The sequence below is a fragment of the Xyrauchen texanus genome, chromosome 27, assembly GCF_025860055.1.
Source record: "Xyrauchen texanus isolate HMW12.3.18 chromosome 27, RBS_HiC_50CHRs, whole genome shotgun sequence".
In the NCBI taxonomy this organism is placed as follows: Eukaryota; Metazoa; Chordata; class Actinopteri; order Cypriniformes; family Catostomidae; genus Xyrauchen; species Xyrauchen texanus.
The window spans coordinates 23,577,668-23,593,451 of record NC_068302.1 but is presented as its reverse complement, the minus strand read 5'-3'; the positions used below and the strand labels follow the sequence as shown (position 1 = coordinate 23,593,451).

Genomic DNA, 15,784 nt, shown 5'->3' with positions numbered 1-15,784 from the left:
GCCACTTAAACACATCATTCTGTGTTCATCTTGTCTCCTGTCCTCCAACACCATCATTTGTTTTTCAGCCTCCTTTTAGGAATTTTTAGCAATCTTTCCCATTCTGCATAGTTCGGTCTGAGAGTGTTTACCATGGTATATTTTTGTCTTAGTTAATCCAGAGTTGCATCCAAAATAACAGTTACTACATTTGCCACCACTATAATAATATATAGGGTTTATAAAATAATAGGGTTACCCTATAGTCTTGATTAGCCAGACCTAAAACTATGGCAAAGAGCACGGACTGCGAGTGAGAACAGTTTTAGAGAACCTGTTTACTGGTTCATTACTTTTGATTGCAATGTTTACATAACATTAAAAAGAACACTTCTCTCAAACAAGATAAGTAGATCCAAATACTGACCTGGAACAAACTTAATTTGGTCCACAATACAAAGGATAGCTGATAAAATAGGCCGGGAGGAGCCTACGCCAGAGATTACCCTTGCTTAGCATTATTGTGTGGTTTAGAGGGTGAGCAAGTTTTCAATATTTTAGGCAGTTTTGCAGAAGTCTGTTTAAAAACAAAAAAAATAAACATTTTAACTTGGGTTTTATAAGCAGGACAGTGACTAACACTAAAGAGCCACCATATGTTTGGGCCCTCATACAAGCTCTGATAAAGGAGGCAAGCTTTCTAATGATACATTGTTAGGAATAGTTCACCCAAAAATGATAATTCTCATCATTTACTCACCCTTATGTCATCTCAAACATAACTTTCTTCCACAAAACACAACTGAAGATATTTTAATGGAGATTCGATGTCTATTTGTCCACACAATGCAAGCAAACTGTGACCAAATTTTCCAGCTCCAAAAAAGACAAAGGCATCATAAAAGTAATTTATAAGACTCTAGTGGTTTAATCAATGTCTTCTGAAGTGATCCAATGGGTTGAGTGAGAACAGAAAATATAAATCCTTTTCACTATAAATCTTGCCATCAGCAGTCTCCACGATGATCATGAGTTCAAGCTTGATTACACTAGCAACATCTAGCGCATGCGTCAAGCACTAGGAAGTGTAATCGAGCTTGAAATCATGATTGTGCCTAGAGACCGCAATAACAAGATTTAAACATTTAAAGGTAGCAATTCTCACTGTAACATTATGGTGTGGTAGAGCGAGAGCACTGGCCCAAGGGACCAGGTGTACATCTTCAGTTTTCCCCTTCATTCTGTGTAAATCTTTCACCTTTAAAAACAAAAGAAAAATATTTCTGTGGTGGGAAACCTTTTTGAGTTTTCTCTATTTTAGGGGACTCTGCTAACACCAGAGCTTTGATAAAAAAAGAATACTGGCCTTTTAAAGGGGTTCTACAAGCAGAACAGTGACTAACAATTAGAAGTCAATGTATCTTTGAAAAACAGAGGACCTTTTAAAATGGGTACCCAAAACAAACATATACTATGGCATTTACAAGCAGGACAGCAACTTGCCTTAAAGAGCCACCTCATCTTTAGTATTTCATGTAGCCTATACTTGGCCTTTTGGTGGTATATTGGTGAACATAGCTGCTTTCCAAGCAGTTGACCCATGTTAAATTCTTGGCCAGTGCATTGCCTTCGGATCAAGCTGTTTACACTTCAGAAGTGAAGGGTAGTTTTTCAGTCTTGTTATGGTTGGGATGGTAATATTATGAAGGGGAATAAGAACAAATGAGAAACAAATCATTATATGAGTGCAAGAAATATAGGTGAAAAAAATAGGAGGTGAGTGAGAGGAGATTTATTGACACTGAGACCCTGTTTTCTTAAGTCAGAACATCTAATGAGAGCATTAGAGGTTATGGTGCCTAATGGAGGGTTAATTAAACCTAATTAGCATAATTAATCATTACAGCTGTCACAGTGTATGCAGGGGATGGGAGGGGAGCTTTACAAGTCAGCAGACAGAACACAGGGGAAATGTAAACAAACTTGTTTAAAGGATGATAGGAAATAATTGAAAGTTGATTTAAAAGAACATGTGAATAATATTAGTATGGTGTTGAAGCCATAACATTGAAAATATAAGTGGTTGTGTCAAGTTATTCAAACAAAATATGCATGGCTATTAAACCTGTGAGGAGTCGACCACATTTTTGCCTAAAACTTGAAATTTTCCTTTAAACATCTTTGATGTGAACAGTCACCCATGTCAATTAAATTTATAAGTATTAAAGTTCAATAAGGCAGATGTTACATTATAAAAAAGCTATATAATGTGATCTTTTTAATTTTTTTATATTACAAACAAATGTTAGAATAATGATTAAACAATATATTCAGATTACAATATTTGTTGGCCAAAACAATGGTTTGATATTTTTGAGTTTTAAAATTATTAAAATGATTTATTTTTCATTAAAAGTTAACGAGTGTTAAAATCACTTTCTTGGGCAATAACGGTGGATATTCAATAGATAGATAAATTGACAAAATTGATCAAACTGTTCATAAATATACATACCCCAAGTCTGATCCAATTGGAGGCCTGAACAGCAGCGCCCTCGAGTGGTGAGCTTGCACTACTGCATACATAGCAATGAACTAGTTTAATAAGTGTTAAAAGTGTTGAGAAGTGAGTCACTACTCTTAAAATACCACACTCATATTAATCACAAATTAATCTGAGTGAAGAGTCATTGCTGTGGAGTGATTTTAAAGTAACTGTATGTTTAATTGTTTTAATCAATTACAGTCTGATGCAACAATCCACAGAGAAAAAAACTCAGGGAGTAATACAGTGTTCACGTCAGCTTTGGCCTTCGACCTTTGACCAGTCCACAAAATGAAACTCACACTTTCCCCCATATACAGAAGTCGTAATACTTAATGACAAAACAGAGTCTTTCACAAACACACACAATCTCTCACAATGAGACACGTACACTTGCTCTTTTCTTACACTCTCTCTCAAAAGCTGAGAAGCGTCACAAGGTAAAAAGAGAATCCGATGAGTTGGAAATGATATTTGGAAGGTCTTTTTTTAAGACTAAAACCAATTTGGCAAATTGTTACTTTCAAATGGAGTGTCAAGTTAGGTCTTGTATTAAATATGTATTAAAAAGAAGGGAAAGAATTTCAAAATATACACACAAGTATGCTCATATTCTCCTCGATCAAAATGGACATTACACATGTAGGTCAATTGAGCACAAACCACCACAACACTTAAGCTTATCGAGTCATAAATATACCACGAAAACACCACATAACCTCGTAGGTCAGGTTTAAAAACATGGTCTTTACATGAAAAACTAAAATAATAATAAAATTAAATTAAAAACGCTCATCAAGATGTCATGCACAACATGTAAAAAAAAAAAAAAGACAAATTACATATTGCATGACAATAAGCAAAACTTAAAAAATATATAAATAATACTATATGAGAATCGACCAGTTCCTCTCAAAACATTCTTACGTCTGTAAAAAAAAAAAATTCATCAGAATGTATTATTTTACAGTTCCAAATGTATCACTTCCCGACACAGTAGAAACAACAAGTACCCACAATGACCAGAAGAGGGCGCCGGACACAAAGCTCAACAGCACCACCACACCATCTTACACACGAGACCTCTCCCAGTGCCATGCGCCTTTGGTCGATTCCAAAAAAAAAAATGTACCATTGTAATCAAAGTGTCAACCAAATGCCATAGTTACTCAGTTATAGCTACTACTGTGAAATCATAATGAATTAATATAGGATCACTTGAAACAGTTTAAGACCTTTATGATTTATTTATGATTCTTTATGATTCTGTCATTTTAATAAACTTTTTTGATGAAATGGTAGCTAATGCTAAGGTATCACAGTTTTATTGGATTAGAAATGACTGTAGTAAATATGGAATTTACTGTAAGAGCATAGTTACCATGGTACATTTCTAGAATTTCACTTTTGAACTTTTGAAATTCACTCCCATATTTAATCATTCCCATTGCAATTGGGGGAGTAAAAAAATCCTATCAAGACATGTTTTAAAAAATGCAATTCAACAATTTTTTTCCCCAAATTGACAAAAACTGAATGAAAATTTAATGGACCATTGGTTAGCTTAGACTCGATGTGTAAACAAGGGACAAGTTTCTTATCTATAGCGATTATTTGGGTGTTCTGATTTAATGAATTACGTAGGCCTTCTAGCATACTGTATATCGGCCAATGCATAAGCTGGGATGTTATGATGTACATAGAACAATTTTTAACTTTTTTTTAAAAAACAGAGAATATATTTACTTATTTACTAAAGTTACTTATTTGAACATGTAGAGCTGTATAAAAAAACAGGGACATATACAAACACATGACTATTCTGCCATTTTTATGAACAGCACTTTAGAGTCGGGGTTAACTGAAAGTTTTTAAAAATGTTTCCTAGTAGATTTCCTCCTTTGGTCTCAGACAATATGTACACACTGCAGTAAGTATGGGTGTCGGTTCACCTTTTAGTGCTTAAACATTTCTGTACATTCAGGAGTGACAACTGCATTATACAAACCAAATAACTCCCAAAAAATTCAGGTAGTGACAACCGCATTTTTAGACATTCCACATAGTGTGTACGGAACCGAACTGAACAACTAGTTGTTAATGATGTGATCAAAAGCACATGTGAGATGTGTCCATCTTCTCCTGGTGCAAATCATGCTACCAGAGGTATGTGTCTTCATTGATTCATATATTTCCAGTTTCTCTTTCCACTGTTTTTCTCATCAGCACTGCGGTCTTAGAGTTGACAGATTTCACAGAAAATCGTTGGGTACTGACCGACTATGATTCCATCTAGATGGAGGTTATCAAACATGTTTGATATTTTTCAGCTGACTATCCTCGACTACAGAGGAAATCTGCCATACTGGCCAAGACTTCACACCCAAGAATGCGCTCAAATGTGCTCGGCCCATTTCTTTCCCCACGGAACACAGAGGAGCAGCAACAACAACAACAGCCATTCCCAAATCCATGTTTTTTGTCAGGCGTCTTCAAAAAAAGTGAGGGCGTGTATTTCCACACAATGTTTGGCCATAAATTGTGTGGGGAAAAATAGGCTATTTTGGAATGATTTTGGCAGGTTTTAAAAAGATAATTAAATTGATCATGCAGCTAAAATATATGTGGCTCCATACAAAATTCAATCAAATTGCCAAAACACTGATTGACAGAAAATTTGTTCAGTCATGTTCAGGAGCTACGAGGTGCCACACACACACTAGTTTGTCCTGAATGAGCATGATATGCAGGTGTCATTCTGGATTTTAGTGATAGAAGTTAGGCAACATCTTAACAATGAGAAAGTGGTGAATATAACGTGAAATGGTGAAACAAACGTGATCTCAAGTCATGATTATGCCAGGACTTTTCTGTGGCATTTTTCTCAAGCCATTTGACACTCTTGCAACCCAATGAAGAAATTGCAACTGAGATTTTCCCCTATGACTAATAATGCCTTTTGCTAAAAGTTCAATGATGCTGGATGAGACCACTGCAGAATACTTTGCACTCATGGTGATTATATCGCTCCCTCTTCCCACATCTAATAATCATGAGGAGAGCATTTTCACGAGTGACACTAGTCAAAAGCGACTCTTGAAAATGCCCCACCTCTTTAGACACATAGATGTGCACACAGGCCTGAACATGGAATGCATGAACATTGTGTCAATGGCAGCTAACTAAACATTGCTGGATGAAAATACATATCTGGCTCAAAAATAGCAAACACAAAACAGATTAAATTAGGTGCCATTCATATTTCTTGCTCACAGGCATGAGACACTGCAGTGTTGCTATGGTTATCACTTGTTAATCATCACAATTGCTGGAGTAACTCCTGTAACTCCACATAGAAGGGATTCACTCATTTAAATGCTCTTGTCACTCCTGAAACTTTGTAGTGTGTACATGGCCTATCATCCATAATGCCCTGTACATTAATTCTGTGTCTTGTCTCTAGTCTCATGCAACACATATCATAAGAAAATAAAACTTAAAAATAAAACTGTAGCTTGAAAAACATTCCCTAAGAAACTCTCTTAGCTACAACCTTACCAGATCACTATGCACAGTTTTGCCGTTTCTTTTTGCTCTGTTTTTTTTTTCTGTTGCTTTTTAAGGATGTAAGTTTTCATGTAGTGTAAGAAGCATGATAAAGTTCATTTAGTGCTGGTGAGTCAGAGGTCTGTGTGGTTTCTGCTTTAGGGCCAAAGTAAGACAGGAATCTATTCTACAGATCACACGTTGCACAAACAGCCAGATAAAAACAAAGCATACATGAATTTACAGAATGTGTGATTGTGTTTACCGATTTAGGCAGTGCATGCATGTGTTTGTATCTTCATTTTCCAGGCACAGAACTTCCAGTTGTAATTCAAATGGATGTTTTTACTTTCGGAATTCAGGAGTGTGGGCCGCTGTCTTCTTGGTTACATGTGTTAGTATTTAGATGAACTGGAGTGGAATCATTGGGAGTAGACTGTAGTAAACTGATGAGGTAATAGATGGGGGCTATAGGCAGAGGTACAAGCGAGATTGGGGTCATAGGGGCATTAGATTGGGGCTTTAGACTAGAGATGTGGGTAATAGAGTATATAGAGGCTGATAACAAGCAGTGGCTTCAGGAGCAGGATGATGCTTTCAGAGGGGGTAATAAAAAGCAGAACGGTATGAGATGCTGTGTGAGGATCTGTCCACATCCAGTGATCTCTTGTTTTGGCTCTTTCTCTCTGTCTCTCAGTCTTTCTTTCACGAAACCTCTCATTCCTTGCTACTCTCCTGCACTCCGAGGGGCTCTGGGGGCAGGTCTTCCATCATGTGTTCTGCGATTTCGCCCTTTCCTCACTTCCTTCAGGTGCTTCCACTTTTTATGATTCGAGTGCAGTGGATCAAGAACCGGAGCCCCATTGGCTGGATCGGGAGCACTCTTTCCGGATAGGCTATGCTTACGTGACCAAACTTGTTCGCAGATCTGATCAACCGTGCTCAAGTTTGGGTGATCCACCAACTGCATGAAGTCCCTGTACCACAGCTTTTGATTGGCAGATTGCCCGTGGGTGTGAGTGGGGCTGCGAGGGTTAGGAGCAGAAGGGGCAGGGCCAGTCGAAGGCAAAATCTCCAGTGTGATCGCAAGGAGGGTTTGTGTGAATCCATGTTCCATTGTGTGACATTGATACACACCGCTGTCTCTACGCACAACACGTCTTAACAACAGGCCTCGTTCTGTATGCAAAACACGGTCGTCCAGACGAACCTATAAACACACACACACAAAGACACAATGAATGTATCAAGTATCAGTATTGATTGCACTGATATCAGAGAATTAACTAATTAAAGACACCCATTTATCATCCCTTATCAATTCTGTATCAATCCTCCATCTTTCTCATACTATTATTACGACACACACTGTGTCTGCATCAGCCCACCTATCTCTCTCTGTTTCTGTTTTCTCCCTCTATCTCTGTCTAATCTCTCTTTCTTTCTCTCTCACCTCCTCCCAAGGGTTTTCAGAATGCTTCTGATAGGTCCATGTAATCTCAGCCAGTAGTGATTTGGGGACACATTCTAGGAAAGAGCTGCTTCCATCCACAGCGTATAACTTCTTCTCTAGGACACGCTGTTTCTGATGGTCTGCAAGACACACGCAAAACAAATGATCAAAAATAATTGGTTACATGTGCAGAGTAATTCCTCTTCCATAGTAAAGCATTTAAACAATCTAATAGTATATATAAATATCAAACAGATTTCCCGGACAATCGCCTTGTCTTCCTTTGGTCGGAAAACAGATAGTCCCACCCAGGGCCGTAGCAAGGAATCGTTATAACGTTTCAGCCCATTAGCTACTGCCCTGGTCCGACCCTTAAATCACTGCAGTGGTTGAGCCAGTGTTGCTATATTGGGCTGGTTGGGATGTTCAGTACATTTACACACACTTTAAAAGTTTGATTTCAGGCAGACTAAAACATATATATATTTTTTTAATGTTCACTCATGAAACATATGTATAAAATCATTACCATTCATGTGAGACAAAGTGTTCAGTCATATTATTAACCTTATATAACACTCTTTTATTCTACATGCGGAGGGCCCATGTGAATTTCTACAATGGCATTGGTAACTCAAAACTTCTATGTTTGAATGATGCAGCATCCAGGACACTAGGTGTCAGTGTAAGACTACGTAAGCCACTTCAATATACTTCAAAATATTACTGAGAGCACCTTTAAAATGTCAACTGACAGTCCAATTTTTGCAAAGTCGGACTAACAGACCTAGATAATGCCAATGTAGGCTGGCCTACCTTCCTCCAGCATGAGTACTTTTTAATTTGACCACATTTGGCCTTGCCATTGTGCACATGCTCTGAAAGACAGGTGATGTGCGATGTGTATTTAACAGTTCCTCAGCTAATGTCCTTCCTTCAAATATTCCATTACGCATTGCTTCTTGTATACTTGGAAAAACAATGGAGACTTTAGCTTGACTACACAAGACTCCGCTGTAGATCGATTACAACTGATATACTGAGAGATTATATTTTTGTTGGAATCAATCTACTTATAGTTTATAGGTCACTGTATATAAACACTGAATATGAGAAAGTATTTGAACATCGAAAAACCTAACCCTAACTTTGAAGTAATGAAAAAAGAGAACAGAGAAATGAGTCCTTTTAGCGGTTGACAGCGGTACTGCAGTATTACCTCCTGAGCAGAGTGCATTAGGATCACCATTCCTCACATCCTGACGCCGGAACCTTCTACACACAAATACAAATACACACAAAAATGGTATTGTTTGCATATTCAAAACCATAAATGAGTCTGTGAAATACATCATGCATTAATAAAGCCATGTAATAACAAGTATGACTGAAGCTAAAGTACCGTTTTGTGTTTGGCAGGTAACGTGTGCATGTGTGTCCATCCCAGGCGCAGTATGGATCTCGAGCCAGGCAGCACTCGGCACATGCTTTACCGTACATACTGCAGCGGTGCAGAGGCACCTGGACCACACCTGTATCTGAACCAACGTACAGCTGTTGCTGTAGAGGGAGAGAGAGAGAATATCACATGATTTAGTAAAATGCTTCTTTCATGTGTTTCTATCATTTTATTTAAAACAGCTGTTACTTAAGAGAAAACAGACTCATTCTCACCCGTTTAGAAGAAATCTGCATACTAATAATAGACGAGGAATCCTGCAGAGGAAAGAGAGTATGTGAATGTGTAGTAAGCCAAAAGTATACCTTGGTTAGATGCAAATGGTAGGCGTATGTGTACAGGACATGTGAAACAAATTTCGTCTTCAGCAGAGTGCTCAGGCACTGAATGTGTGTGGCCCGATTACAGGGTGTACTATGAACATGCAGCAGACGCATGGAGTTATTTGCACTAATTAGTTGGTCCCTAAGGTGGCAACACTCAAAGTTGAGTGGTTGCTTTCATGAAGAAGCGCTAGAAGATATATCACCACTAAACAACAGGAGAAGAAGGTGGAAACAACAGTGGGTGTGCACGTCAACAATGCATGATTGAGGAGATCAGGAGATACCTGCATTTGTATAACTCGAATCTGAAGGACTATAAACACATTTTTATGGGTCTAAACTCCTTGAAAGAAATAGTCCAGTATCTCATAGCGCACACATGCCATCCGCCTGAGTGGGCGCACAGTCAAATTAAGTATACTTTAAAAGGCTGAGTGTTCGGAGTCACGAGACACATGTGAGGCTCGGAAGTGTTAACGCCGAGCTCTGCGCTCTTTGCTAGTTTTAGCATTATTATTGTCATAGACCAGTGAGATTTGATACAATCTATGGAGAATCGTAGTCTGTGAAATAATGTCCATAATAGTTGGAATTCCTGAGGGAGCAGAGGATCAGAATGTGCAGGCCATAAGCTGGAAATCGAGCAAGCTAGACAGACCCCGATCAATTCTGGCCAAATTTCTGAGATCATCCCGAAAAAGATCTTGTGAAATGCAAGGTGAGGAGTAAAGGAAGGCCTTCTTGGTTAAACCACAGCATTTTCTTGTTCCCAGACTTTGCAAATACGACAAGAGAGAAACGTGATCGATTTAAGGAATGCAAGAAACTCTTACATAAACAGAATGTCGCTTGTGCACTGATGTTCCCGGCCAAATTGAGAATAGATGCTAAGGTTGGCCGTAAAACATTTACATGTCCACAGCAAGCATTGTTCTTCAAGTCAATGGAGTGAATAAGTTATTTTGTGGTACTCAAGGTGCAGCCAAGTGGGCCTGACTCACTGAATATTCACTTGACATTTTGAGGAACTGAGAGCCTTTTTTGACTAGCGGCTGGAATTTGTTTTGTGGAATAATGCTCTTTCAGGACAGTGTTGTGGATGAATCTGCACATTCTTTGTGCATATGCCTCCTATTGGCTGGAGTTTGTTTTGTGGAGTATTTCTTGCAGGAGTATTGACTCTGTTTGTTTATGTTTTTCTTTTCTTTGTTTAATTTATAAATCAATAAAAATAAAAAAAATCACACACACACAAAAAAAAAAAGATCCATATCACTCTTTTCCAAAAAAAAACTAAAAAAAAAATGTGTTCTCTGATGCTAAGCATTTGTGTCAAAACCAAAGTATACTTTGGGCTTTACACTAATGGTGAGGACTTTCCATTCACTTTTTTACATTGTATGAGCTAATGATAGTTTCTGTCTCCTTACCCTACCCTGACCCCTAAACCTAACCCTCACACTGTCTGTCTGTTACTGTTAACAAAGACATTATTTAGTATGTTTAATAAGGAGATTTCCTTAGGGGAACTGTTGGCTGGTCCCACTACATCCTTCAATGTAGGTGATTTCAGGTTTTACTAATCTTTTGGGGACATTTGATCACCATATCATAAAACATACCATAGACTTCTGTCGTTTTTGTCCCCAAAATATAACACACACACACACCCTTCCTCTAACCTTAAAGACATGCAGCTCTTCCAGCAGAAGCTCTGTGTTACTCCAGCTTCCCTTGGGCACAGAGATCACCTTCAGCACAGAGCCAACATCTTCAGAAAGACACAGAGAGGGGTTATCAGATTCATTTATACAAACACACATAAATAAACTTTTTTATCTGCCTTACCTGTACCAATGAACATGACATCATAGTGTCCATCAGCTGCATTGACACGGTCTACGGTAATCTGAGTGAAGCTGTGCGATATTCCGGTACGCAGGAACAGCGGCCGCCCTCCCAGTGGAGTGACTGGATTGAACATTAAAGGATGATGTCTAGCAAACTGGATCACGTTATCAGGGTAACCTTTAGTGGATTCAAAACTACCAAAGGTCTTACTGGGACACTGAGAAACGGAGAGAGAGAGAGAGAGAGAGAGAGAGAGAGAGAGAGAGAGAGAGAGAGAGAGAGAAAGAGGTTATAGCTGTAAAATCAAGAATCAAAATCAGTTCACATGATATAACAGGTCTACACAGGTTAGCAAGTAGTAAGGACTTTTGTAACATTCATAAAATAGTTTTGTATTCCATAATCTTTGTTTTTAAATGACATTGATGCCTCTAAAGTATGTCTGTCACTGATTCTTGAAATAAGGGACGAAACATGTCTTGCATACAAAAGTCAGTTTTATTTAAAAAATCAAGAAATTCATTAGAATAAAAATACTGAAAAAGTTAAATCTAAAGGAAATGTGTATAATCAGGGCATTTTTTATATTTTAAAATAATTTCATTAGAATTTTTTAAAATGCATGCTCTATACTTGGAATCACATTTAACTTAACCTGTCCTCAGCAAGAGGTCACAATGGCTCCAGTGTACAACACATGGTTAAGATGGAAAAATATTACATTTTGTCAACGCCATCAGAATTTTCAGAATAGTACGAAAACAGAAAAAATAAAATAAAAGAGAAATTATATATATATATTGAATGTGTTTTATTATAACTCCTTTACTGAACAATATTATTAGATAATTAAAGACTTTACACTTGTTGGATAAATCTAATAAAAAAAACGTTGGTGTGTCTGACGGAGTTGACACAAATATTATGATGTGAATACATTTTCAGAAGAAAAAAAAAGCATGTTTATAAAAACTGTTCCCTTAAATCATTAGTTAGCTGAGACTTTGTCTACAAATATATCTATTTAAAATTAATTTAGTATTTAAAAATAAAAACTCACTTAAACATGTTTTGTCCCTTATCTCAAGTATCAGTGCTGTATGTTGTGATAAATAGGGGATCTATTCCTACCATGCCAGGCCGTGGGTACGGCACTTTACCCTGAAATGGAACCCACTGGTAATTTGGTCCCTCTTTATGGGCAAAGGGCCCTAAAAATGCCCGCCGAATGTCATTCATGGTGTAGAGACACACTGCAGAACCTTGAAATACACTGCTGTAAGACAGAAAAACACACATAAACTGTTAACAGAAACTACGGCAATAAAGAAATAGTCAGAATTCAGGTAAACAGGGCCATTTCTTCTCATTGAAATTAATGGAAAAAGTGTCCCATTTCACCTGAACTCAACCTAAATGTTTAATGTTTAATGTAAACGGAATATTTTGACCCAGCAAATATAAACGCTTCTATCTCATCCATCATATAGATCATAAACACTCTCTGATGAACTCTGACCTGGAAGTGGTAAAGACAGTGTAGATTAGCGGGTTCTTTCTGTCACGGGTCTGCAGCACGAACACATCCCCTAAAGGTCAGGACAAAGGACAAAGGTCAAAAGGCAATGAAATGCAATTGCCAGTTATCTCAGCATAATCTAACCCTTGGAAGATTGTCTGTGAGTTTGTGTGTGGGATTGTTCTTACTAAGTTCATCAAAGTGTGTTTCAGTGCCATCGTGGCCTGGGACAGAACACACAAGACGGGCCTTTAGAAATGTTGTCCACTTATTTACTAGACTGCGCTGTCCTCCCATATCATTCTGTAATAAACAAAGTAGACAAACACAGTCATTTAAGTCAATATGATAAACAAACTCCAGGTTTCTTACCAAACTTAATGGTTATTAAGCTTAGTAAGAAGTTAAAAAACACTGATAAATTATTGGCTCCTAACCCGGCAAAGCTGACCAATCCGCGCATAGGTAACCTTTCCAAATCCCTGAGCTTCCACAGCAGTTTCTCTGAAGAAGAAGAAGACTTTATCATCATCAGGATTCTCACTCTCAGGAACACCAAAAGCAGCTATGAACTTTGGCTCTGAAACACACAGCATCGTCATAGGCTTATTCTCATTGTCAAAAACCAGATAATCAAAGATGTGACTAATTAAACACATGCAAAATTTGTATAAGATACTCTCTCATACACAAACACATACCATTGAGCCAGCGAGAATCGTGTTGTTCTGTTCGTATGGAGGGCCTTTGTCCCATGCTGCGGAAGATTGTAAAGTCCCGCCCCATCAGATCAGTGGCCGCACCCGCATAAAGCTCATCACCTATATGATGACATAAAGATGGTTAATGATTGGTCATGATGTAATAGTATCTTTTAGAAGTGATGTATATAGCTGAACAGTGGCAGACAGTCAAGCTAACCAATAAGAACAGATGCTGATGTGTGACGTGGGTCATATGGGCTCTTTCCTTTTCCATCTTCTACCACAGAGGGATCGATTCTAAACACGTGATCCTACGGAGAGAGGGAGAGCTTTATTTTTAGCAGTGAATTTTGAAAACAATGTATCCACTGGCTAAGAAAAATAAATGAACTAATTTACTGTAAAATATATTTACTGCAAACACATCTGGATATGTAACAATTTTGGTTCTCTAGTAAATGTAACTTATTTTAAGGATGTTTAGATATTTGTACTAGAAAGTAAGAGAAAAATACAGATTAAAAATATTTTTTGTGCTCCAGAAAGCTAAATTGGGTTCATATTACACACACACACACACACGCACACATACACACACAAACACACAGTCTTACCTCCAACTTCTGTCCCACCTCAATGTAAGCACAGGTAGGGTGGAATGCCCCAGTCCCACATGTATACAGGTGAGTCCGATTATAGTGGTGTAACACTTTCACATAATTTAAGCAGTCCGTCTGCAATACACACAAAAATCAACCATATGATGGATATATTACACATATTTTCACCAGTTCATCTGTCAGACACAGACGCTGTCACCATCTTGACTGACTATCAGTAGCCCAGTGCCAAGGACAGAAAAAAACACAAACACTGTTTTTTTTGGTTAGTTTCTTAAGGGACCTCAAGAACAAAAATTATACGTAATTGTATTACGTAGCCCTGACGACAGTCTGACTCTTCTACTGACCTTTCCCTGCTCGCTGTGATCCCGGAACTCTCACAGAAATGTAATTCTCACATTCTTTCTTTGACACACAGAAACAAAGACACACCAACTGTTAGACTGACACATACACACATGAACACATATAGTCTTTCTGTCTCTCTTTTCCTTTGTGAGTGTGCTCGCTGGAGCATGGCACATTTCCCAGAGCACCAGAAATCGCTACGACAGCATGAGGGAGTCCGGATTCCAGGGTATAAAGAGAGGATACAGGGATGAAGCAGGGCAGGAAAGAGGGGAATGTGAAAGGGAAAAAAACATGACTAGAAGAGACAAGATGAGAATAGACAAGAAGAGATGAGGAGATTAAATATGATGAGAAGAGATGAGACATGACAAGAAATAGAAAAGAAAAGAGACAAGATATGAAGAGATGAGAAGAGAACAGACGAGCTGATGTGACAAAACATAATGAGAAAAGATAAAAGAAGAAACGAGATGATAAAAGACATGATGAGGAGAAAAAAGTAATGAGACATGACAAAAATATTGAAGATACAAGATGAAAAGAGACATCATGAGAAGAGATGAGACAACAAAACATGACAAGAGGAGATGAGAAGAGACATGATGAGAAAAGATGAGACAAAACAAGACAAGACGAGAAGAGAAAAAGAGAAGAGTCAAGATGAGAAGAGAGGAGATGAAACATGATGAGAAGTAAACAAGAGAAGAGACGAGGTGAGACATGATGAGAAGAGAAGATACAAAATGAGAACATATGATGAGAAGAGATGAGACAATATAAGAAGAGATGATGAGGTGAAACCTGACAAGAAGAGAGGAGATGAGAAGAAATATGATGAGTTCAGTAAAAGAAAAGTCACCAGAAGAGACAAGCCAAAAGAGACAAAACATGACAAGAAGAGAAAAAGTGAGGAGAAAATATGACATAAGACATAGTGACAAGACAAGAGAAAAGAAGAGAAGAAAGACGATTAGAAATGAGGAGACAAAACATGACAAAGAGGTGAAATATGACGAGTAGTTAAAAATAAGAGAGATAAGATTAGACATGATGAAAAGAGGAGAGAAGAGAAAAGAAAAACAAGAGGGGGCAAAACATGACAAGAAGAGAAAAAGAAGAGAGGGGATGAGACATGATGAGAAAAGAGAAGAGATTTTATGAGACATGATAATACGAGACATGATGGAAAGACAAGAGAGATGAGAAGAGACGAGAAGAGGTTTTGTGTAACCTCTACACTACATATAAAAGAAAGATTGACATTTCTTGGTGCCCAATAACCTACCCCTCCAGCCATGCTTAAGCCTTGCACATGTACACACACATACACACATATATACAGACACACACAGGCAGGCACACATACAAGGCTAGTGGAGAACAAAGGCCTATCTTTGAGCTTAATGTACCCTGTGAAGAGAGTACATG

The 15,784-nt window shown here is 38.0% G+C and overlaps 1 protein-coding gene across 1 annotated transcript in view; it reads right to left on the bottom strand.

The window, feature by feature from the left end:
- Positions 1-2,430: 2,430 nt before the first annotated feature.
- The window catches only part of sema3b (sema domain, immunoglobulin domain (Ig), short basic domain, secreted, (semaphorin) 3B), a 45,536-nt gene continuing 32,182 nt past the window's right edge, over positions 2,431-15,784 (bottom strand). Inside the window, exons 5-18 of the mRNA XM_052094253.1 lie at positions 13,997-14,116; positions 13,600-13,693; positions 13,380-13,499; positions 13,116-13,258; positions 12,867-12,981; positions 12,679-12,748; positions 12,291-12,435; positions 11,157-11,376; positions 10,991-11,079; positions 9,198-9,239; positions 8,926-9,083; positions 8,743-8,798; positions 7,524-7,663; positions 2,431-7,280 (exon numbers count right to left, since the gene is read on the bottom strand). Of these exons, the coding sequence (XP_051950213.1) occupies positions 6,798-7,280; positions 7,524-7,663; positions 8,743-8,798; positions 8,926-9,083; positions 9,198-9,239; positions 10,991-11,079; positions 11,157-11,376; positions 12,291-12,435; positions 12,679-12,748; positions 12,867-12,981; positions 13,116-13,258; positions 13,380-13,499; positions 13,600-13,693; positions 13,997-14,116 (1,995 nt within the window). The 3' untranslated portion in view covers positions 2,431-6,797. The remainder of the gene's footprint in view (positions 7,281-7,523; positions 7,664-8,742; positions 8,799-8,925; positions 9,084-9,197; positions 9,240-10,990; positions 11,080-11,156; positions 11,377-12,290; positions 12,436-12,678; positions 12,749-12,866; positions 12,982-13,115; positions 13,259-13,379; positions 13,500-13,599; positions 13,694-13,996; positions 14,117-15,784) is intronic.